We start from the raw sequence: 25,823 nt of genomic DNA, 5'->3' as shown, positions 1-25,823 counted from the left end.
TTGTACCATAAAATTGTTCATTTCCATGCCTTTGTATTGATTAATAACAGCAACTAGATAAATGTGTGGCCTAGCAAAATGCCACATGTTGAAGTTATCATTTCTTTGAACTTTAAAGTTCACCTGTTAAGGCAACATGGAGCAGTTGTAAGTTATTAATGAAGAGAATATGGACGCACTAATATAGGTGAGTGAGTAATGGGGATACTTTGTCATGGACAATGGGATTTAAATTGCGAGAACTATGATTGGGGCTAGGGGGTTTGGTGTCATGGTGAAGAATAAGTTTTTATTTAATTTTTTGGTTATCTTATATTTATTAGCAAGGAATAGGATATTTTCGTTATAGTTGGACGAGAACCCTTTTCAATAGTAATTGTTTAGTAACCAGTACCAATCAAGCTTTATACTCAATAGCAAAAATTCAATTCCTTAATTAAAATATTAGTGTAATTCTATAAAAATTCAATTCCTAATATATTTGAATTGTCATTGTAAATATGAGACTTTATTTTTTTTTTTTTTTGTTTGTCTGTGTTTCGATACCAAACAGTTGTGTCTTTTTATTTTTCAATAGGAACTATTTCATTCAATAGGCACTTTTTTGGTCAATATGTACATTTTAATTTAATAGGCACTTTTTTTATCAATAGACATCTTTTGGAATGTCTAATATGAAGGGTTATGACCTTTCAATAAACACCTTTCGATATATCAAATTTGAAGGATTATGACCTTTCAATAGATATCACTTGGCATATATATTACAACAAATCTTATATATTCCTATGTATATAACACAAACTAAACTAGAGATGCAACATTCTATCTTTCATTCTTTCTCACAAAAATTTAATAAATAAAACAAAATTACTTTCTTCTGCCAAACTAATAAAACTATGTTTTTTCATTCAATATCATTTTCTTTAAATCAATCATTTTACAACAAAACTTCCCCAACAAATGCATAATATTTTAGGAGCAAAATTACACTTTTTTTTTTTTTTTTTGATAAAGAAGCAAAATTACACATAATTCCTCACATTTATAAGGATTCTGTACCTTAGGTTCTTGAATTAAATTCATCTATGTAATTGCATTGGCCAATACCATACAAAATGTGTTACCTTCTTTCAAGAATAAATAAATTAAAATGCGTAACTTATCGGTCAATGCAACCATGTGAGTGAATTTAACATAATAGAATTTTTATCTCTTCTATTTTTTCGTGTCTAAATAGAAATTTGATAATAATTATAGTTATTTATAGACATTTATTATTACTATATGTGTATATGAAATTCGGAAATCCATTATTCTACTATTTATAGAAAAAAATAATATACTAAGATCTTAGTATTATTTCAACTTAGTTGATTTGAGCGTGTTTCATTTAAATCTTATAACTTCCAAAATGTTTCATTTAAATATCAAAGTTTTTAAAACGTTTTATTTAAACCTTTTATCACGTTTTCGATTTTCCCTAATTGTCATGAAAAAAAGAAGGTGGTGCTACCTAGTTGAGTTATAATGCTCATGACTAAATAAAATGTGTTTTGAAATTTTAAGATTTATATAAAACATTTTGACCATAAAAATTTAAATAAAAAACATCAAGGTTTTAAATGTAAATTAGCTATATTATATTTAGGGGAGTTGTTATACTTGATTGTAGTTTAGCAGAATAGTTAGAAACTAAAGATGGGATAAGTGTCATTATAAGTTGTAGTGTCTCACAGTAAAATATTACACTGAACAAAGAATAAGTATATAAAACAAAATAAAAAGTTCAACAATATGAGCCATCAACACCAGATGGTCAAAACTTCATGGCCTTAAAAAAAAAAAAACAAAAAACAAAAAACAAAAACAAAACAAAACAAAACATAAAAAAACAAAAATCGTGACCTTCGACTTGGATATTGGTCAAATTAATGTACCATAAGCTATAATGATGAGAGATGAATCTCTTTCAACACCAAGTGATGCAAATATCTGAACTTTTAAACGGGTGACCCTTTTGGCCGTCTCAATGTTTCAGTATGGCATATTGGTTCACCAATTCAACAACTTTGCTCAACAATGCAACGTTGAGCAAAGTGGTGCAAATATCAAAGCCCTAACTCAAGATGTGATGCATTCAAAATATCCTTGGTCTCAAGTACTAAAAGCAGCTGCAAATATTAACAAATTGTTGTGGTTGCTGTATACAAGATGCTCTCCCCACAGTTGGAATACAATTCTTTTTATCTGAAATTTCATAAAGACCCCTAGCTATTGAGATGTAACCAATCACTTGTTAATCTATTAAGGCTTCAACAACAAAATCTTTGTGCATTTAACCAAAAACCCGATGGTTATAGATTAAAATTTCAACGACTTTTTTAATGTACTTTATGCATTGAAAGAGGACCCATGATGGACAAGAAGATCAAATCCACGGTCCCATATTCAAGCCCTAGAAACTAAAGTACCACTTACTACCACTATTCCAAACAAAGAGATTGGTGACACGTAAAAGATTATCGTCAATGGATCTTTGAGTACCCATGCAACTTCACCACATAGGAGAATTGACCTTTTAATCATAAATGAGAATTAGGGGGAGGAGAAACTATTACAGCCATATCCACTGAAGGAGAACCAAAAGCAAGGGCATCTCAAAATTAGCAAGGTTTAATCATATTTATGAACTGTGAATCATGAATTATTTAGAATCTACAAGGCAAATGTCAATTTCCATCATATTGTAACAATGATCTAAACAAACAGATACATTCTCAAGACAATATCAAATGTAAAATGCATAAACACCACATAACGACAAAATCCCGTTTGACAGAGATTACAGCCCAAAAAAGTAAATGAAGATTTACGGATCTCCTAAGCCTGCAAGAACCAAATAGAAAATATTAATATACCAGCCCATAACCATATTGAAGATTATCACTTATGTTGCATGCAGCAATAGAGCCTAACCTTGTTAGCAATATTGTTGGAAAGCCAGTCTAGTCCCTCGTATAGCCCTTCCCCTGAAGTGGCACATGTGCTCTGGATATACTTGAAATAGAACCCAAAGCAATGGCCCCAATCAGTGGATACCAAATTTCCTATGCATAGAGTAAAACATGAGAGAGAGAGAGAGAGTGTTAATATACTAGTGGCATTGACGGAGGGAATGAAGACCAAGCTTATCAGTTATTTCAGCAGCATTCATGGCATTTGGAAGATCCTGCTTGTTTGCAAATACAAGCAGCATAGCCTCCCTCAATTCATCCTAGGCATTCAACCAGCAATATTATTATGCACAAGAAAATCTTAAACAAAGCTGAGAGATGGTAAGTAAAATGAGCTATTGGCAGTAAGATGTACACGGGGTATATATGTTATTAATACCAAAACAGTTGAATTAGAATACTGCAGAGACTAACAGTATTGCAAAGCAATGTCAATAATAAAATGATCCAACTAATTATGTGAATTGTTAATTATGTTTAATTGTGTTAGTTTCTAATAGGCTAGTAACATAAAAAAATCAATACCCTTTTCCAAGATCTAACTAAACTAAAACATTACAAGTTCCATTCAGTTTATAACAAGATGGAGCCTTTAGTTACCTCATTCAACATCCGATGCAGCTCATCCCTAGCCTCAACCACATGGTCACAGTCATTGCTATCAACCACGAAGATAAGCCCTTGAGTGTTTTGGAAGTAATGTCTCCACAAAGGTCGAATTTGTACATGCACAATATAAGACTTAGAAAATGAACAGTCAATAATGCCTGAGGGAAAGTATAGCTCTCAATAAATTTAACTTGGTGTATCACCAACAACACATTAATAACAAAGTGTGAAGTACCTATGTTAACCAACTAATGCATAATACAAACATACAAGCATTCAAGTATACACATGCCTAATTGCATATGTATGTACGTATACATATATATATAAATATATATATATATATATATATAATTGTGTGTATAGATTATGTACGCCAAAACATGAATAGCTATCCTCACATAGAATAAAGAAAAACTGAAAATACAATGTGGCATTCAATGTAGCTTATGAGTATGTTATGTGCTGATGGAATAACTAATCAGCACAAGACCGTCAATAAGCACATAAATCACAAATGACTAACACAAAAACATACTTCCTCTTAAAACTACGGAAGAAACTGAAAGACAACGGGGCTCAAAATAATGTACGTACATTATCTTTATGTTAATGGACAAGCATCTAATTAGCACAAGGATAGACACATGCACATAATAACCAACAGCAACAAAACACAAGTTATCAGATACTTGTCTGAAATGTCTGCCACAAGCTGAATAGCTTTTCCTTAAATAGACCAGGAAAAACTGAATCAGAAAGTAGCTAGTAGATGTAGCTTATGAATTTGTTGTGTGCTAATGGTTCAATAACTAGTCAGCACAAGACTGTCCATACGCACTAAAGAAACTAGGTGCACATAACAATCATAGAAACATGATATAATTAACAATATTTTCCTGATTTCACATTTAAGCTTAAAGTTTTAGTTGTTATGAAACTTAAATATTAAGATCACATACCTTGTCCTGGCCCCCGACATCCCAGACAGTGAAGCTGATGTTCTTGTATCCCACAGTCTCCACATTAAGTTGCAAATCTTCAAGTCAGCGGACAAAAAAGCTACTTCATTAAGTTCAAAAGTGTTTCAAACTACACTAATCTAAATTGGTTCCAATTCCCAAGTCTAGTGTCAATACAGTTCAGGAAAGCATGTGAAACTAAGACAAATTCAGCATAGAAATAGAAGTAAGGTATTCACTACACATGACATTTAAGCGTAATATATATTTTTATTGTAACATTCAACACGCAACTCCAACACTTAATTTAAGCATAATATACATGTATTAACATTTATTTCACTACCTAATATGGATGTATGACCACAGAGAAGGTCAAACTTTAGAACTAATATATTTCGCATTAACTTACATTAGACAAAATTTGAAATAACTATCCATGAAAATAGGTCGAAAGCAACAACATGAGTGCACAATGAAATATCATCAAAAGATAGAACAATTAAAAGAACGATCAATCTTCCAATTATAAATGAAGAGAAAGTTCATCTTGTAAAAAATATAAAATTTACTCCAAAAAATTAAAATAAAAAATACATGTTGCTTACAGATTGACAAGCAATGGGTACAAATATGAAGCTTGTCCTTGACCTGGAGAAGTTAAAAAACCTTCACACAAACTTATGAAGCAATTCTTAAATGTTCTTATCTACTTAATTAGATGACAGCAAGTCAACCAACATGGCCACAAGCCTGCATTTTATGGAATAGCTCTAGTGCAGCCAAGGGCCTCTTCACTCGACAAAACCCACCTATAAGATTGCAGTAAGTGACAAAAATGGGAGCCACTCCCATGTTGGACAATTCAAATTGAAGTTTATAAAACAATAGAATATATAAATGATTGGAATAGAATCAAATTGAAGTTTACTCCTTTCATGCTACAACTTTTATGGCTATTTTAGGAGGAGAAAAGCTATGTCCACAATACTTTCACAACAAATCTTGAGTGGCAAGTTGTTATTGGTTGTTACTAGTGAGCAAATAAGTAATTTAAGTGGTAAATTCAAATTAAAACCCAATAATAAGTTATCACTTATGATTTGTTGTGAAAATGTTGTTAACATAGCACTTCTAATTTTAGGAGAAAAGGTCGTATTGTTCATGTGTGATATGGTTCCCAAGACCTATTCTATATCTATCACAACTCCATAGAGAGTAAAGTTCTCCTCCCATCCAATAACTCCTTGTGAGGGTCAACCAAATCTTCACTTCAAATAAAACCTATTTAATTACAAATTTTAAAATAAAAAATAAATAAAAAAAGACAAAAATTTGAAAGGGCAAAAGCATCAATGATATGAAAAGAAACATCATTTCATAAAAAGTAAATAACCACTTCCAACAAATATACATACACCTTATAGATTGACTAGCAAAGTCTTAATAAGTAATTCTTGAAGTGCTTTATCTGCTGGATTTGCAGATAGCAAGTCATCGGCCAACACATGTTCACCGGCCACCATCATTATAATGAGACTATTTATTGTCCTTATGTCAATTAAAATTACATTATTTCAATTTTATTTTTGTCATTCCTATTTGGATTGAGTTTTATGCCTCCTTTGTTATATAATGTTGTGAAGTGCTGCTTATCTTTGTGGCATGAATATTTTGCAGCAGACGTTGCAGCATGAATATTTTGTAGCAGAAGATGCAGATGAATAGCAAAACCTGGATAACCTAGTTGGAGTGGTTCCTTGATGTCATTGTGATGCAGATGATAATTAGCTTGTAACAAACATTGCTTTTACGGATGAGATTGAATAATAAAGCATTTAGATTATTTCCAAAATTCTCCCCTCCATGTCTAGTACAAATTCTTGTGACTTCAAAATACATATGCAATGTGAATTTGTAAATTCTTGTAATTTCAAAATACTTAATGTAATATGAGTTTGTATCTTCATTGCTGACTACTATTGACTTTATTTTTAAGAATTCTTGGATTTGGTTATCAGGTTAATTACAGGGTAATTCCCTTGGTCATAACTATGAAGCAAGACCATTAACCATAATAACACAATTCCCACATTTACTTTCTATACCATATTGGAGAAAAAAAATCATGGAATTCAACAAATATTCTAAATGAATTTGAAGGTTATTACATTAGAATTGGACAATTCCACTGTCCACATCAAAAAAGTGTTACCATAATACTGTCCACATCAAAAAAGTGTTACCATAATATGCACTTCCTCCAAATGCTTCCAAAAGTTACAAGAAACTAAAATAAGACGAGACATTCTTTTAGCTCAAAAATCATATACATTACAAGAATAAGTGTTCTTGTGACAATTTTTTTATGGGCACCATTGCAATTCCGGTTTCAAAGTAGAGAACAACTGTAATAATAAGTTTTGCTTGTCTTCAACTATAACAAAAAATACCTTATGAACTCCCTTACTTAGTTCATAGTGGCCATTGCCCATGTCTTACTTTTGTAACTTTTTTACGTGGTTGACAATCTAATTTAAAGAAAAATACATAAATAAAATGTATAAATTAAGTAATCCTTGAGAACAAGAAACTAAGCATATAAAATTAGTACATAACTTTACATGGGCTCCAAGTCAAATTTGAGTGAATCTATAAGTACAAATTCACTTTGCTAGATGAAAACCAAAAAGTAAAAACAAAGGATTCCTAAAAGAAAGCTAGGCAGCAAGGCTTAAATGTAGAAAGTATAATTGTTTCCACAAATGAAAGCATCATCAAACTTACTTTTCAGCTATCCATTGAAATATCCTTCTAGATTTTTGTGGTTGTGAAACCTTTCTCTCCACCTCTACTCATTTTGCTTCTCTAAAGTCTGAACTTCTTCTGCATAATGATTAAATATCAAAACTAAATAATGTATGAATATAATATATATATATATATATATATATATACATATATTCATCACACGATTAATACAAAATAGCATAAGTGAAATTTACAGTTATTAATAAACATCACAGGTGAACTCCAATATGTCTAAGCACTATCAAGAACATGTCCAAGAATGAGTTATGATAATTAAATCAAGCTTTTCTAACGGTAATAAGCAAGTTTCATGAAGGTCTATACCAAAATTCTTTAAAAATGACAATCTTTTCATTGGGGAATTTTATCAAACAATTGGAGTAAAGGAATGAGCCAATTGGAGTACAGAAGCATGGGCCTCAACAAAGCCTCTTTGGTAATAAACCAAAAAAAAAATAAGAGTAAAAGTAAGCATCCAACACTTGGAACCAACACTGAAAGGGCTAATAAGCTACATAAATTTATTTGCAAATTCCAGTAATACTCGCACAATTACTTAGGCTTTAAATAAATGGAAACTACTAAATCAATAATAGATTCACTGCAAAACAGCAAATACTTCACTCAAAAAAAAAAAAATCTTATAGCACTGCAAAATAAGGATTTGGCTGTCTCAAAAAGTTGGACAAGGATTTGGTAAGTTTTGGCCTAAGAAGCATTTAAACAAACACTTTATATGCAATAAAAAACATACCATGAGCCATGCTTTATATAATGACTCACCAGCCACAAGTTACTTCACAAAATTACAAATCCAACACCCAATTGGGTAAGAATTGCAAATCCAAATCACATTACAATCAAAATCCCAAACAGTAGATTTATCACAAAATATGAGATTCAAATCATCAATAATTACAGTATAAGAAATTTCCACAAAAGATGATTTAAAAAAAAAAATTGCACTCACTGTTTATGCCTTTACAGATGGCTATACCTGTGAATGAGGCTTGGAGCAATGGATTAGAAGAGGAAAGAGCTTGATAAGGACCATACAGAGAAGTCCGGAAGGGCTTTTGTTTTCATTTGGGCTAGATCGGTTTTGTTTTGAACGAATACCGAAACGGCATCAGAGAATGAACTGAACCAATCACGGCAAGGTGGCCGCATAGTGAACTTCCACGATGCTAACAGAGGTGAGAGAGGAACAGCCCATGGTACTTGAGCCGCTGTTCATGGGAGAGGAAGAGAGGAATCATATGTGAGAGTTTGAGAGAAGGAAGGAGTGCCCCTGTTTTAAAATTAAAAGTGAAACTAAAAATTTCCTAAAGTTAACAGAGCACCCTAAGCTGGCAGTCCCGCTGAGATAAGCAAGTTATTATGTGTTGGCATGCTCCTATTGGCTAGGAGTACAAGGTCAACTTGCTGACCTTGTACTCCGAGACTACACGATAATTGCCCAATATATATAATCTCAACTTAGTTGATTTGAGTGTGTTTCATTTAAAACTTTATAACTTCCAAAATGTTTCATTTAAATATCAAAGTTTTTAAAAACGTTTTATTTAAACCTTTTATCACATTTTTCCAAATTGTAATGAAAAAAAGAAGGTAGTGCTAACTAATTGAGCTACAATACTCTTGGCTAAATAAAATGTATTTTGAAATTTTAAGATTTAAATAAAACATTTTGACCATAAAAATTTAAATAAAAGACATCAAGGTTTTAAATGTAAATTAGCTGTGTTTTATTTAGTGGAGTTGTTATACTTGATTGTAGTTTAGCGGAATTGTTAGAAACTAAAGATGGGATAGCTGTCATTATAAGTTGTAGTGTCTCACAGTAATATATTACACTAAACAAAGAATAAGTAAATGAAACAAAATAAAAAGTTCAACAACATCAGCCATCAACACCAGATGGTCAAAACTTAGTGGCCTTCAAAAAAAAAAAACTTAACTTCATGGCCTTCACCTTGGATATTGGTCAAATTCATATACCATAAGCTACAATGATGAGAGATGAATCTATTTCAACACCAAGTGATGCAAATATCTGAACTTTAAATGGGTGACCCATCTGACCTTCTCAATGTTTCAGTATGGCATATTGGTTCACCAATTCAACAACTTTGCTCAACAATGCAATGTTGAGCAAAGTGATGCAAATATCAGAGCTCTAACTCAAGATGTGATGCATTCGCAATTTACTTGGCCTCAAGTACTAAAAGCAAGTGCAAATATTAACAAATTGTTCTGGTTGCTGCATACAAGATGCTCTCCCCACAGTTGGAATACAATTCTTTTTATCTAAAATTTCATAAAGACCCCTAGCTATTGAGATGTAACCAATCACTTGTTAATCTATTAAGACTTCAACACCAAAATCCTTGGCATTTAACCAAAATCCTGAAGATTATAGATTAAAATTTCAACAGCTTTTTTAATGTACTTATGCATTGAAAGAGGACCCATTATGGAAGAGAAGATCAAATCAATTGTCTCATAATCAAGCCCTAGAAACTAAAGTACCACTTACTACCACTATTCCAAACAAAGAGATTGGTAACTCGCAAAAGATTAACATCAATGGATCTTCAAGTACCCATGCAACTTCACCACATAAGAGAATTGCCCTTTTTAGTCATAAATGAGAATTAGGGAGAGGAGAAACTATTACAACCATATCCATTGAAGGAGATCCAAAAGCAAGGGTATCCCAAAATAAGCAAGGTTTAATCATATCTATCAACTGAGAATCATGAATTATTTAAAATCTACAAGACAAATGTCAATTTCTACCATATTGTAACAATGATCTAACCAAACAGATGCATTCTCAAGACAATATCAAATGTAAAACGCATAAACACCACACAACAACAAAATCCCCTTTGACAGAGATTGCAACCCAAAAAAGTAAATGAAGATTTACAGATCTCCTAAGCCAGCAAGAACCAAATAGAAAATATTAATAAACCAGCCCATAACCATATCGAAGATTATCACTTATGCTGCATGCAGCACTACAGCCTAACCTTGTTAGCCATATTGTTGGAAAGCCAATCTAGTCCCTCATACAGCCCTTCCCCTGAAGTGGCACATGTGCTCTGGATATACTTGAAATAGAACCCAAAGTAATGGCCCCAATCAGTGGATACCAAATTTCCTATGCATAGGATAAAACATGAGAGAGAGAGTGTTAATATACCAGTGGCGTTGACGGAGAGAATGAAGACCAAGTTTATCAGTTATTTCAGCAGCATTCATGGCATTTGGAAGATCCTGCTTGTTTGCAAATACAAGCAGCACAACCTCCCTCAATTCATCCTAGGCATTCAACCAGCAATATTATTATGCACAAGAAAATTTTAAACAAAACTCAGAGATGGTAAGTAAAATGAGCTATTGGCAGTAAGATATACAAGGGTATATATGTTATTGGCATTATATCTCTAATTAGTGCACAAACCATGTACAATTGCACCATTGTCAGGACACAAGGCTATATTATGCTCCAATCCAACCATTTATAGATACTTTATTAGAGAATCTTACAAAGTATATAATAATTGCTGTCTCCAATAAACAATGTGAGCCATTAGTGGCTGTCAGTGTCACATTTTCAACAATGTGGGCCATCAATATCAGGTGTTCACGTCTTCAATCCCTTAAGAGACCAAAGTGATGCAGTTTTATCCCATCTTAGCTCTATCTGGGTGATCACCTTTGGCAGCATTTACTTAAGATTCCCACATAGATGCATAATGTTTTAAGAGCAAAACTTACAGTACAATTTCTTCTGTTCCTTAGATACCTTAGGTTCACCATTCACCAATTAAAATCAATCATGTAATTACATTGACCAAGCAACACAAAAGCTGGTATCTTCTCCAGCAGACAAATAAATTTAACTACGTCGCCCATTAGCCAGCCACGTGAGTGAATTTAATTGGGAAACATAAGGTAAAAAATCTAAAGAATTGTATCTAAGTTTTGTCCATGTTTCAAAATAGCAAAAAAGTCTACCTGTTTACCAAAAACAAAAACTTTGCATAACAATGCACACAACCAAAAATGCCAACCTTCAATTTACGAATATGAATGCTAGACGTATTTGAGAACCGTCAATGGGCTCAAGTACTAAAAGCAAGTGCTAGTATTACAAAATTATTGTTGGTGCAGTATAATACACACTCTCCTCACATTTGGGACATACTTCTGTTTATGTAAAATTTCATAAACATCCCTAACCATAGAGATGTAACCAACTACTTTATTAAGACTAGCACACTAAAATCCTCAACATTCACCAAATTCCCAATGGGCTTCAAAGCATAAGCATGATTCCATTGAGAGAGAGTCAGTTGTATACAAAATACCTGAGCGCTAACTAACATTGAAAAGCATTTGAATATATCTACACATTAAAAGTTAATCCACAATGGTTGAAAGAACAGATCAACTGCATCATAATCAAGCCTAGAAACCAAGGTATCACTACCATCTGCTAATGTTCTAGCCAAAGATATTGGGAGTAATTCCTAGTGATTCCATATCTCTATCTAAATTAATGACCACCGAGTAACGCTTCATTCTTGCAATGGCACCCAAAAATTGATTAAAATCCACAAGGGAAGGGAAAGGGTGCATGTGAAGCATTGTATCAAACAGAAAAAGAATGAACCTCTCAAAACCATCTTTAGTGATTGTACCAAATGGATTTATATTCATCCGATTCATAATTATTTAGGAATCAATAAAACTAACTGCAAATATTATTAGAAAAATCTCAAAGAAATACAGGAAATGAAATGCTTAGAACAGAGGAAAAACCCAAATGGTCCCTCTAATGAAGGGTTTTCCATCCTACATAAAACAATTTGATCTAGATGAAATGTTCTAATATATGTCAATAGAGTTGTATATAGAATACATACTACACTTTAATGGGTTACCATTTTCCGTCTGGTTGATGAGTAGTAGGATTGCAACTACTACCAAAGCTAGCTGGCATATTGGCATAAAGTAATAAAGCTACATGAGTGTCCTCATTCAAAGATCCTCTAGTAGAATTAACAATCATCATCCAAACCCCATATATTTTATATTAAAACTTTTGTTATAGTAACTTTACTGCCATCATCATGCTACAGTGTTCACACACCTGTCCATGGATCAAATGTTTTAGGAGTGACCCTGAAAGGTCCTCAAAGAGTTCTATTTTTTGTGAAAAAAAATTTAAAACTTCAATGCTTGCAATCCAAACCTAGTAGTGAATGCATGCAACTAGATGTAGCATTAATCCACCTAAGAATTGAGGACCATCTTTGTTGATTTAAGTATCTCGGTAGCACAACATTCATAGTGAAATAAAGTGATACAATGTGTTTAAGTAGTATATCTATATTACTATTTCATTTCCTTAGATAGAAGACTTTAATTGCCATGCCAATAGGTATACAACATGGGATTAAAATCCAAAACGGAAGGAAAAAGGCACATGTGAACCGATTGATCAAACAACCCTAAGGCACTACCAAGATTCCTAAAGCTTTGAGATCTGCATTGATCTCTCACAGATTTAAAGAACCAATTGAGGTTTTCCACATCTTCACTACTAATATACATGAAAAGAAACTCCTTATAGATTGACTAGCAAAGCATTAAATTATGAAATCGAGTACCTGATGTTGAAAGACTAAAAGCCTTCATACAAGTTCTATATGTTGAAAAACTAATCCCTTGCATATGCTAAATAACCATGCAACTATTTATCCTAACTAACTTCCCAAATGGACCAAATTATCCCTATACATGAGAACCCAATTCCAGCCATCAAAACAGCGTTCCCAACTTGCCAACACATATTCGCAACTATCAAGGAGGTGTTGTAGGAATACAGAGCTTAACAGAACAAAATAGGCTGATCAGCACACAGCACTTTAGGTCAAAACTTTTGTGTCGAATTGTCGTTAGTGTCATTTGGCACTGATATCCTAGACCAAAGTTTTGTTCAGCACTCTTGGTTAGGAACCCAATTTTCCAGTCCCGCCTTCATTCATCAAGTTAGTTTAAGTTTTGGGTTGAGTTCCTTTCAAACTATAGAGACTAAAGTTCTCCTTTGTAGCTCTCTCATCCAATAATTCCTTATGAGGATCTACCATGATGTACGCTACGATAGTTAAGTTTTAGAGCCAAATCTTCAATTGCTTCTACTTGGAAACTCCAATGACACCTAAACCAAGTCATTCCTAGAAGTATATACCTTCACCATAAATGAAGTTCCGAATGATTTACTTGAGGGCAACGACTTGAGCTTGGATTAATGACAAACTCATCCAACCGAAATAATTTGAGAGAATCTTGTTCTGTTAAAAATCCCAAACAAAAACAAAGTTTTAAAGGAAAGTTAATCTGAGCATTTGTCTTTCTATTTTAGCTAGAGAAAAGTTAAAAATATTTTTTAATCATAAATTATTATAGATATATTTTCAAATGTTCGGATATATTAATTAATTAATTATTATGAAAATCAGCGTCACCTGCAAAATTCTAAGCAGCAAAATAATTTGTAAAATCCAACTACCTATAACTACAAACAAGCAGCACATTATATCATAGAACAATGTTAACAATATAGCAAAAGAATACCAACGGTAGGAAGGGTGGTCACAATCTCTCCCAATTTCAGCTTGCAAAAAATGATAGTCTTGCCCACTGCATGCAGACCCACCATTAGAATACATATCTCCTTGGCAAAAGGCCAACTGAAAAGCTTGGTGAAAGAGAAATCTTTTATCTCAAGCTAAATTCCCAAAATCACAAGTCAAAAACCAAATCAACCTAACAAGAAAACACTCATACATAATAATTATCTCATTATAATGATTTTGCAGTATCCTACAACACGACTTTTATAAACCTTGTTGTATATTCCACAAGACCTATGGGATTATCTATCTTATACTTGACCAAACATGATATTACTAAGTTGACCTTGTGTATTTCAAAAAGATTGGTTTTCTTTAAGCATAACATCACTAACTAAAACTAAGAAACCTAACCTAAGTTGGCCTAGGAATTCACAATCTACACGCAACAAAATGAAATTACAAAAGCTCCAAAAGAATCAGCTCTGTGTCCATGAAATGTAATCAATCACTAACATATGAACTATTCTTCAGCTATATGATCGCAAGTTGGGAGTTTCCAACTCAATTCATTTACTTTAAATGTCAAAATGATTATACCATGAAGTTAATTTTGTATTGCACTACAACCTAAGTTGCTTCTCTCTTAGACAATTCAAGGAGAAGCACATACAAAATTATCAGCTAACTCCTTGAGTTGATAAACCAACCAAGCTAGACTAACAAAATTTGACTCAAGTCCATTGCACAATAGCACCACAAGGCTTATAGGAGGGGAAAAGGGGACTGGAACTCAGTTTGCATACATGCAACTCCAAAACTTAATTTTATTGGAGGAAACATTTATTATCATTAATTCCACTGGCCAAGGGACATATAACCAAAAAATGCCAAATTTTAGAGCAACAATATTTAGCATTAACTTTAAATCAGAAAAAATTTTGAAACAACCATCCAGGAAAATAGGTTCCAACTTCCAAGCAACAACATGAGTGCACAATGAAATTGCAACAAAAGATAGAATAGTTAAAGGTACAAAGAATCATGCATACATAAATGAAATAGAAAAATTATCTTTAGAAACTATAAAATTTACCTGAAATGAATACACATCGCTTAAAGATTGACATGTGAATATGAAACTTGTCCTTGATGTTGAGAAACTAAAAAACCTTCACTCAAGCTTCTGGAGCAATCCTTGAATGTTCTTATCTACTTGATTAGATGACAGCAAGTTAACCAACATGCTTGCAACTGTCGCATTTGCTGAAAAACCCTTTTCAACCATTATTTCAAGATATTTCATTGCCTTTGATGTCTCATTGTGTTGCAGTAATCCATGGATTATTGTGTTATATGTGCGATCGTCAGGTGAACAACCGCTCCCATCCATTTTCTCAAATATCTCACTTGCTTCTTCTATCAGTCCCTCTTTGCAAAGCCCTTTGAGCATTATGGTGAAAGTTTGAACATTGGGTTGCAATCCTTTCGCAGGTAGACTATAAAAGAGTTCTCTTGCAACTGTAAGATTCCCAACATTACACAAACCATCAATTAAAATGCTGTAAATCACAATATCGTTGCCCAATGTTTTGTTTTCCATCTCATGAAACACTTTTATTGCCTCAACAACTTGTCCATTCTTACATAGGCCGTCCAACAAGACAGCATAGGTTTGGGGATCTAGAGGTTGGCCACAAGCCTGCATATTATGAAATAGCTCTAGAGCAGCCTTGTGTCTCTTCACCCGACAAAACCCACCTATAAGAGTGTTGTAAGTCGCAATATCAGGAGTTACTCCCTTGTTGGACATTTCATTAAAGAGATTCATTGCCTCATCAATTTTTTTATTTTTACAAAATCCATTAATCAATGTGTTATAGCTAACAACATTAGGTGAATAACCCCTTTCAACCATCATGTTCAATGCTTCGATGGCATCCTTCAATTTATTTTGCAAACAGTATCCATCAATTAAAGAATTATAAGAGACTACGTCAGGCTCAATACCTCTTTGAATCATCTTATCAAAAATAATTTTCGCCTCTTTCAACATCCCCTCTTTGCAAAATGTGTCCACCAATATGTTAAAGGTCCTCACACTTGGCATGATCTTCCTCTGTGCCATCTCGTTCAACAAAGTAGTAGCCTCTCTCCACCTGCCAAAATTGCATAGGCCTTGAACTAAGGAATTGTAAGTGATAAGGTCCGGCTGAATGCCTTTACTCATCATTTCAGTCAAAAGGTTCAAGGCCTCAGTTACTGACCTATCCTTACATAAGCTGTCAATGATTGTGCTATAGAGCACCACATTAGCTTTAAACTTCCCCTCTTCCATCTTCCTAAGCAATCTAATAGCCATATCAGTCTTACCAATCTTACACAGAGCATTTAGTATCGTTCCACAAGTAAATGCATCAGGTTGATACCCTTTCTTCTCCATATCTTCTACCAACTTCACAGCTCCAACAATGTTACCTTGAAGACAGAGACCCTTGACAAGGGTGGTTAGAGTAATAGAGTCTGGGTGATAACCAAGTTTCAAAATTGTTGCTAACACAGAGAACCCAAAATCTACTCGGTTCAAATGGCCGAAGCAATTAATCAAAGTATTGAGAGTAGGAAGACTGGGAGCAATTCCTGATGAGCCCATTTGTTTAAATAGAGTAATGACTAATGGGTAATGCTTCATTCTTGTAATGGCACCCAAAATGCGATTAAAGTCAACAATGTAAGGCAAAGGGCGCATGTGAAGCATTTTATCAAACATGTCTAAGGCATCATCGACATTCCTAAAGCTTCCACATTTACACTGATCTCTCATTGATTTCAACAACTGATTCTGATTCTGATTCTGATTTGGGTTTTCTCTACTAGTAGTAAGAGTAGAATAATAATAATAAGAAGAAGAAGAAGAAGAAGAAGAAGAAAAAGCATGAAATGGAAATGGAACAATAATGAAAGGATTGGAAGCACGAAGCGTACCCATTTCTCTTCCCTGAAGATTATTCGGGTTCCAGCTAACAATTCGGGTCGGATTTTGGTGCAGTCAGAGATGGTAGCGATGAGTTTGAAAATTGAGAGAGAGAGAGAGAGAGGGCAATACCAGTGTTAGTGTACCCCGGCAAAATTGGCTGAATACTGAATAGTACCGTTTTAGAAAAACATGCTAAAAATCCGTGTGCTACTTATTTTGCCACAGTCGCCAGAGAGAGAGAGAATGGCTTCTTTTCTCTTATTTCTTTTCTTTTTTTTCTTTGAGTTTCTAATTTTAAAACAGTTTAATAATTTTTGAAATAATATAATAAAATTAAGTATCTAAAATTTTCTAAATATATATATATATATATATAAATATATCTAGAAGAAAAATACTATGTTCAGTGGTTTGGGTTGAAATTAAAACAAGTAACAACTTATTTTAAGATTTGTTGTGAAAATGTTGTAAATATAGCAATACTCTATATAATTATTTTTTTAGAAGTTATATAAAATTATTTAGAATGGAATAAAATAAAAGTCATTTCCCTAAAATATAAGTATTTAGGAAAATTTTTAATACATCTTATACCAACATCCACTTGGCCTCACCAAAAGCTGGAGAAGATACCGCATCAAGTGTCAAACAATATCAAAATTTAATCATATCAACATTCTATCACTACTCTCATTTATTGAAATTTGATATAATTGATGTGATATTATTTAATACTATTTAATTTTTCCTAAAATTGAGAACTTTTAATCACAGTGCATCAAAACTGCCGCTAGCAATTTTGTGAGATGGTGTGTTCTGTTAATAAAAAAAAATCACAGTGCATTCAAACAAAGTGCATTCAAACAAACTCAATCAGCTTTAAACTATTTATTTGTTACAAAGTTCTGATAATTTCTAACAAATTTTCTTTAAATCAATCATTGTACAACAAAACTTCCCCAACAAATGCATAATATTGTAAGAGCAAAATTTAAGCATATTTCCTTACATTTATTAGGATTCTATACCTTAGCTTTTTGAATTAAATTCATCTATGTAATTGCATTGACCAATACAATACAAAATATGTAATCTTCTTTCAAGAATAAATAAATTAAAATGGGTAACTTATCAGTCAATGCAACCACATGAGTGAATTTAACATAATAGAATTTTTTATCTCTTCTATTTTTTTTTTCTTGCCTAAATAGAAATTTGATAATAAATATAGTTATTTATAGACAGTTATTATTACTATATTTGTATATGAAATATAAAATCCTTTATTCTACCATTTATAGAAAATATAATATACTGTCCTAATGTAATTTCAACTTAGTTGATTTGAGCGTGTTTCATTTAAATCTTATAACTTCCAAAATGTTTCATTTAAATATCAAAGTTTCAAAAACATTTTATTTAAACCTTTTATCAAGTCATGAAAAAAAAAAAGGTGGTTCTAACTAGTTGAGTTACAATACTCTTAACTATGACTAAATATTTTGAAATTTTAAGATTTAAATAAAACATTTTGACCATAATAAGTTAAATAAGAGTCATCAAGGTTTTAAATGTAAATTAGCTGTGTTTTATTTAGTGTAGTTATACTTATTTGTAGTTTAGTGGAATTGTTAGAAACTAATGATGGTATAGAAGTTATTATAAGTTGTAGTGTCTCACAGTAATATATTACACTGAACAAAGAATAAGTATATAAAACATAATAAAAAGTTCAACAATATGAGCCATCAACACCAGATGGTCAAAACTTCGTAGCCTTCAGCCAAAAAAAAACCATCTTGGCCTTCAACTGGGATATTGGTCAAATTCATATACCATGAGCTACAATGACAAGAGATGAATCTCTTTCAACACCAAGTGATGCAAATCTCCGACCTCTAAATGGGTGACCCTTCTGGCCTTCTCAATGTTTCAGTATGGCATATTGGTTCACCAATTCAACAACTTTGCTCAACAATGTAATGTTGAGCAAAGTGATAACTCAAGATGTGATGCATTCAAAATTTACTTGGCCTCAAGTACTAAAAGCAAGTGCAAATATTAACAAATTGTTGTGGGTGCTGTATACAAGATGCTCTCCCCACAGTTGGAATACAATTCTTTTTATCTGAATTTTCAAAAGACCCCTAGCTATTGAGATGTAGCCAATCACTTGTTAATCTATTAAGGCTTCAACAACAAAATCTTTGTGCATTTAACCAAAATCCTGATGGTTATAGATTAAAATTTCAACGACTTTTTGAATGTACTTATACATTGAAAGAGCACCCATGATGGAAAGGAAGAGAAGATCAAATCAACCGTCCCATAATCAAGCCCTAGAAACTAAAGTAACACTTACTACCACCATTCCAAACAACGAGATCGGTGACACGTAAAAGATTTATCATCAATGGATCTTCAAGTCCCCATGCAACTTCAACACATAGGAGAATTGACCTTTTAATCATAAATGAGAATTAGGGGTAGAAGAAACTATTACAACCATATCCATTGAAGGAGAACCAGAAGCAAGGGTATCCCAAAATAAGCAAGGTTTAATCATATCTATCAACTGTGAATCATGAATTATTTAGAATCTACAAGGCAAATGTCAATTTCTATCATATTGTAACAATGATCTAAACAAACAGATACATTCTCAAGACAATATCAAATGTAAAATGCATAAACACCACATAACGACAAAATCCCCTTTGACAGAGATTGCAGCCCAAAAAAGTAAATGAAGATTTACGGATCTCCTAAGCCTGCAAGAACCAATAGAAAATATTAATAAACCAGCCCATAACCATATCAAAGATTATCACTTATGTTGCATGCAGCACTAGAGCCTAACCTTGTTAGCAATATTGTTGGAAAGCCAATCTAGTCCCTCGTACAGCCCTTCCCCTGAAGTGGCACATGTGCTCTGGATATACCTGAAATAGAACCCATAGTAATGGCCCCAATCAGTGGATGCCAAATTTCCTATGTATAGAGTTAAACGAGAGAGAGAGAGAGAGAGAGGGAGTGTGTGTGTTAATATACCAGTGGCGTTGACGGAGGGAATGAAGACCAAGCTTATCAGTTATTTCAGCAGCATTCATGGCATTTGGAAGATCCTGCTTGTTTGCAAATACAAGCAGCACAGCCTCCCTCAATTCATCCTAGGCATTCAACCAGCAATATTATTATGCACAAGAAAATTTTAAACAAAACTCAGAGATGGTAAGTAAAATGAGCTATTGGCAGTAAGCTGTACAAGGGATATATGTTATTAATACCAAAACAGTTGAATTAGAATACTGCAGAGACTAACAGTATTACATAGCAATGTCAATAATAAAATGATCCAACTAATTATGTGAATTGTTAATTATGTTTAATTGTGTTAGTTTCTAATAGACTAGTAACATAAAAAAAATCAATAAAATTTTCCAAGATCTAACTAAACTAAAACATTACAGGCTCCACTCAGTTTATAACAAGATGGAGCCTTTAGTTACCTCATTCAACATCCGATGCAGCTCATCCCTAGCCTCAACCACACGGTCACGGTCATTGCTATCAACCACGAAGATAAGCCCTTGAGTATTTTGGAAGTAATGTCTCCACAAAGGTCGAATCTGTACATGCACCATACAAGACTAAGAAAATGGACAGACAATAGTGCCCAAGGGAAAGTATAGCTCTCAATAAATTTAACTTGGTGTATCACCAACAACACATTAATAACAATGGATCACCCATAAGCATGCCATTTTCAAAGTGTGAAGTACCTATGTTAACCAACTAATGCATAATACAAACATAAAAGCATTCAAGTATGCACATGCCTAACTGCATATGTATGCACGTATTCATATATATAATTGTGTGTATAGATTATGTACGCCACAACATTAATAGCTGTCCTCACATAGAATAAGGAGAAACTGAAAATACAATGCAGCATTCAATGTAGCTTATGAATATGTTATGTGCTGATGGAATAACTAATCAGCACAAGACCGTCAATAAGCACATAAATCACGAATGACCAAACACGCCTAACACAAAAACATACTTCCTCTTAAAACTAAGGAAGAAACTGAAAGACAAGGTGGCTCAAAATAATGTACATACATTATTTTTATGTTGCGTGCTAATTGACAAGCATCTAATTAGCACAAGGCCAGACATATGCACATAATAACCAACAGCAACTAAACACAAGTTATCAGATACTTGTCTGAAATGTCTGCTACAAGCTGAATAGCTTTTCCTTAAATAGACAAGGAAAAACTGAATCAGAAAGTAGCTAGTAGATGTAGCTTATGAATTTGTTGTGTGCTAATGGTTCAATATCTAGTCAGCACAAGACCGTCCATAAGCACTAAAGAAACTAGGTGCACATAACAATTACAGAAACATGATATAATCAACAATATTTTCCTGATTTCACATTTATGCTTAAAGTTTCAGTTGTTAAGAAACTTAAATACTAAGACCACATACCTTGTCCTGGCCCCCGACATCCCAGACAGTGAAGCTGATGTTCTTGTATTCCACAGTCTCCACATTGAAACCTGAGTAAAATGCAGATTGTATCAATTGCAAAAATCTAATGCCAAGCAACAAAAAATGTGGTAAAATCCAACTACCTCTAACTACAAACTAGCAGCACATCAATACAACCAAACAATTTTGAAAAAAATAGAAAAAGCATACCAATTGTAGGAATGGTGGTCACGATCTCTCCAAGCTTGAGCTTGTACAAAATGGTGGTCTTACCAGCCGCATCGAGACCCACCATTAGAATTCGCATCTCCTTCTTGGCAAAGAGCCGGCTGAAAAGCTTGGTGAAAGACAGCCCCATCTTTTATCTCAAGCTGAATCCCCAAAATCCCAAGTCAGATACCAAATTCATCTAACATAAATACACTCATACCTACCTACATACACATCACATAACTCCTGCTTGTATAATACACACAATATTCAAATCCATGATTATAATGACATCTACATCAACCTATATGGTATAAAATGTCTTGTTTATCAACTCATGGTTATGATATGATTGATTTTTCAAGCATTGACCTAAGAAACCTACATCAAATTAGCCCAACAGTCTGCATATATCACAGAATTAAATTACCAAAGATCTAAAAGAAACAACTTTATCTCACAAATGAGATCATATACAATTCTCATTGACCAGAACCATCTAAAACACAAATATTTGCATCCATCAATAACCATATGTATCTTACACCATGAATCAGATCTATGAAAAAAATATGAGATTTTTAAAAAGACCTATTATTTATAAATAATAAAGATGACATTTTTATGGAAGACGGCCACTGATTCATGTTTCACCAATTTTCTAAGAACAAAAAACATGCTATGGAACAAGAATCAAAATGGGTTCCGACAAATTACACCTAAAAAGGTCCTAGATGTAACAGATCTATGAGAAACCTCAAAAGCAAAAAGGAATAAATGTTGTACAAAGCAAAAATCCAAATGGGTTTCTATCAAAAACATCAAATCTGCAATGTAAAATGCAAAAAGACCATAACTTTAACCAAAGCTTCATAAACAGTTTCAGATCTAAACCAAACTCAGATCCAGATTCATCCTATATATATATATATATATATATATAAAGAGAGAGAGAGAGAGAGAGAGAGAGAGAGAGAGAGAGCTTACATGGTGAATATGTGAGGTGGGTTTGGGCAGATCTGAGAGAAGCTGCCCTGAGAGAGAGAGAGAGAGAGAAATGGGAACGGAAATAGTGGTGATGGCTGTGAATGGTTTTATATAGGGGTTAAGATAACGGCTCTTTTAACGGCGTCTCTTGTTTTGGTGGGGGCCAAACGTTTGGGTGACGTCTGTTAGGGTTTGGTGTGGAATATTGCCAGAACGGGAAAAGTGCTGTGAATTTGGAGCAAAACACAAACAAATTTTACAGTATCTTTAACAAAAGAGTAAATTCCATAATATATCCTCCTTTACCCCAAAAAAAAAAAAAAAAAAATTCCATAAGAATGTGGTTAAAAGTTAAAACACCCTTAATACACATTTGAAAATTCAAACTTTTAATTTGATTGAGTTGTTATTATATGTGGTATGATGTATTGAATTTTAAATAAAAAATCGATGTAACAATTTTTTATTAGTAGAGATGGCAATGGGACAGGGCAGGGCGGATCTAAAGGATGGAGTCTTCAGCCCGCCCCACATGGTTTTGTCTTTATGGAAATTTTTTTTGCCCCATCCTGCTCCTTGGAGCCCCGCAAAACCCCACCCACCTGTAAAACTCTACTTTTTATTAATTTGCCCACAACTATTTCAATTGTTTTTAATAAAACCTGTTTCATTAATAAAAATATACTCGAAATTAAAAATAAATTTACTATATCAAATGAAATTAATTTTTAGCAAAAATTGAATAATATTATTAAAGTGTTTAACAAGACAATATCACAACAAAAACAAAAATCTCATAATATAAAATCAATAATTCAATAGCATATAAATTTGTTTATAATAAAAACAAAAGAAAATGTTAAAATTGGTACCTTATTTCCAACCTTGATCGAGAGAGAGAGAAAAAAGAGGTAGAAATCCTAATTAAGTATAATAAAATAAGTTGATGATATGTTTGTTTAAATAGTAGGGTTTTAGAGTATGAAAATTTTACAATTTAACCCTTATCAATGTGAGGCGGGGCGGGGTGGGATGAGGCAGGGCAAGGCAGGTTAGGTCTAAAAAGTCTAAACACATCCCTACCCTACCTCATGGTGCAGGGCTAAAATCTCGTCCCATCCCTATCCCACCACCTTTGTGGAGGGGGGAAAAACCTGCGTGAGGCGAAACAGGGAGGGGCTGGGCAAAATTGTCACCCCTACTTATTAGATGATGTAAAACACGGGTTTTACACCCCTTCTTACCAAATTCAGATTCTTTTAACAATAGTTAAGTTGGTAAGCTCTCACTCATGCTTATCTAGATCCATTGGTAAAATCATTTTTGTACCTACTACTAATTATTTGTCACTTCAACATATGTGAAATTTGTTGCCAAATTTTGTATAAATGTTCTCTTGTGATGAAAAAAAGGATTGTCACCGTTTGAAATAAATATCTATACTATTATTTAAGTGTTTTTCCTGGTTTCGATTCCTACCATTTTATGCCCAAAATACAATCAAATTTACATGTTTAGAAAGTTTAAATAATAGGATTAGACATATGGAATTACTAATTTTAAAACTCCTAAATTTTAGATAAGTTCAAAAAAACAATTTACTAACAAACAATTTATCTTTTAAAAAAAAAGTTACATACAATTTTTTTTTTTCTTGAACATATTTACTTTCATGTTCCCACCAACTTTATACTCATAATAACAAGAAGTTACTTTATTCTACATGTCTCTCCATATTTATCATCTTTTCTCTTTCTTCTTCAAATTCTAAAAAAATAAATCCAATCCTGCATATCTATTCCTACGTTCCCTAGGGTTTTAAAAACCAAAACGATCAAAGAACCAAAAATAGGTCTAGTTTTCGATTTTTACCTATTGAACAATTGATTTTCTCAATTTTTACCATACTAATTCCCAATTCAATCATTTGAAACGTCCAATTTGGTTTGGTTTTTAAAACCATGACATTTCCACTAATTTCAAAACAAGTTAATTACTAAAAATGTATGAACATTTTTTTTTTTTAATAAATTTCATTATATTGTTTTCTCTTTTCCTTTGACTTTCACTTTGTCTCTTTTTCTCTAATTGCTCCACCACTTTCGTAAAAGTAGACACTACATCTTTAAATCTTTCATATTACAGATCTCTTTCATTTCAATTTGCTCATGTTTTTTTAAGCTAGTCTCATGACACTCTTAAGAGCCTCATCACACACTTGAAGCGCATGTGATGAAGCTAGTGCTAGTACTTTATAATTTAGATCAAATTTTACAAAATTTAAAAGTGTAAATAGTTTTTTATTTCAAATTTTAAATAATGTGCAAATTTGTACATTGTTAAACCCTAAAAATAAACTCTTAATCGTAAAATAAACTAAGAGTAATTATTAAGTGCTTTGTGACGTAGTGAGCTCTCCTCTCACATTCACAATGGATCCCACTAATTAACTTAATGGTGAGATTCATATGTGTGAAAGGAAGAAGCACAATGTCACTATGCTCCAAAAACACTTAATAATTTTCCATGAGAAACTTGGGGAAGACTTCTTTGCCACGGGATCACTTATGCACTGAAATTGTAGGTCTCATGTCTACCTATTGTCTGATCTTGACATATTAGTAGCAATTTTTTTCACAACTTGTATGATTTTGCCACATCCTAGTGTCTTCGCATTTTTTGCATCAATTTATGATTGGTGCAACATCATTCTCATATAAATTCATTACAAGTACTACTTTTATTGTATAGCATTCACAACTTACAATCTTAATAAATTTTGAAAAATATATCACGAAATCTTTTGTATCAATAAACTTATATTTAAGGCTTAATACGGTTATAAAATAAAGAATTTATTCTTTGTTTGTTTTTTCTATTTATGTCAAAAACTTAAAATATATATAGTTAGCCTTAAATTAATCCTACTATTAAGAAAGTTCAATTTGGTCTTTCAAATATTAATTATATCAATTAAGTCTTTCAACTTTCAAAATTAGATTAATGTCATCCTTGGATTTGCTTTTCCTTTAAATTTTAACAAAATTAATGGTTGAAATTGATTTGATTTTGAAAATTTTACATTTTTCTTAAT

At 32.7% G+C, this 25,823-nt stretch overlaps 1 protein-coding gene across 19 annotated transcripts; it reads right to left on the bottom strand.

Moving 5' to 3' along the window:
* Positions 1–2,657: 2,657 nt before the first annotated feature.
* LOC126716711 (ADP-ribosylation factor 2-like) lies at positions 2,658–22,894 on the bottom strand. 19 transcript variants are annotated; one of them, XR_007652241.1, is made up of 8 exons: positions 17,038–17,306; positions 15,149–16,925; positions 8,397–8,628; positions 7,376–7,474; positions 4,589–4,665; positions 3,618–3,758; positions 2,980–3,277; positions 2,658–2,889 (listed from the first exon to the last, which is right to left on the bottom strand). XR_007652241.1 is itself a non-coding variant. In XM_050417654.1 (7 exons), exons 2-6 carry the CDS (start codon positions 21,888–21,890, stop codon positions 10,467–10,469), a joined length of 510 nt encoding a protein of 169 aa, XP_050273611.1. In that variant the 5' UTR covers positions 21,891–21,903; positions 22,730–22,894; the 3' UTR covers positions 2,658–2,889; positions 10,438–10,466. The 19 variants fall into 19 exon arrangements, 4 of the variants coding, with proteins under 4 accessions (XP_050273611.1, XP_050273610.1, XP_050273612.1 ...); XR_007652240.1 differs by having other exon boundaries at positions 15,149–16,922; XR_007652231.1 differs by lacking the exon at positions 8,397–8,628 and adding exons at positions 10,438–10,568; positions 14,054–14,119 and having other exon boundaries at positions 4,589–7,474; positions 15,149–17,307.
* Positions 22,895–25,823: the final 2,929 nt, after the last annotated feature.

The sequence above is a fragment of the Quercus robur genome, chromosome 3 (genome assembly GCF_932294415.1).
Source record: "Quercus robur chromosome 3, dhQueRobu3.1, whole genome shotgun sequence".
Taxonomy (NCBI): domain Eukaryota; kingdom Viridiplantae; phylum Streptophyta; class Magnoliopsida; order Fagales; family Fagaceae; genus Quercus; species Quercus robur.
The sequence above is the reverse complement of the archived record's forward strand: the minus strand, read 5'-3'. Positions and strand labels throughout refer to the sequence as shown.

Bases quoted from the DNA above. Each gene is read 5' to 3' on its own strand.
- LOC126716711 (XM_050417653.1), bottom strand. From the start codon at position 21,890: ATGGGGCTGTCTTTCACCAAGCTTTTCAGCCGGCTCTTTGCCAAGAAG. The intron at 20,200-20,538 runs GTAACTAAAGGC...TTGAATGCCTAG, and splicing joins TGCATCGGATGTTGAATGAG to GATGAATTGAGGGAGGCTGT. The intron at 19,972-20,080 runs GTATATTAACAC...GTTCTATTTCAG, and splicing joins TCCCTCCGTCAACGCCACTG to GTATATCCAGAGCACATGTG.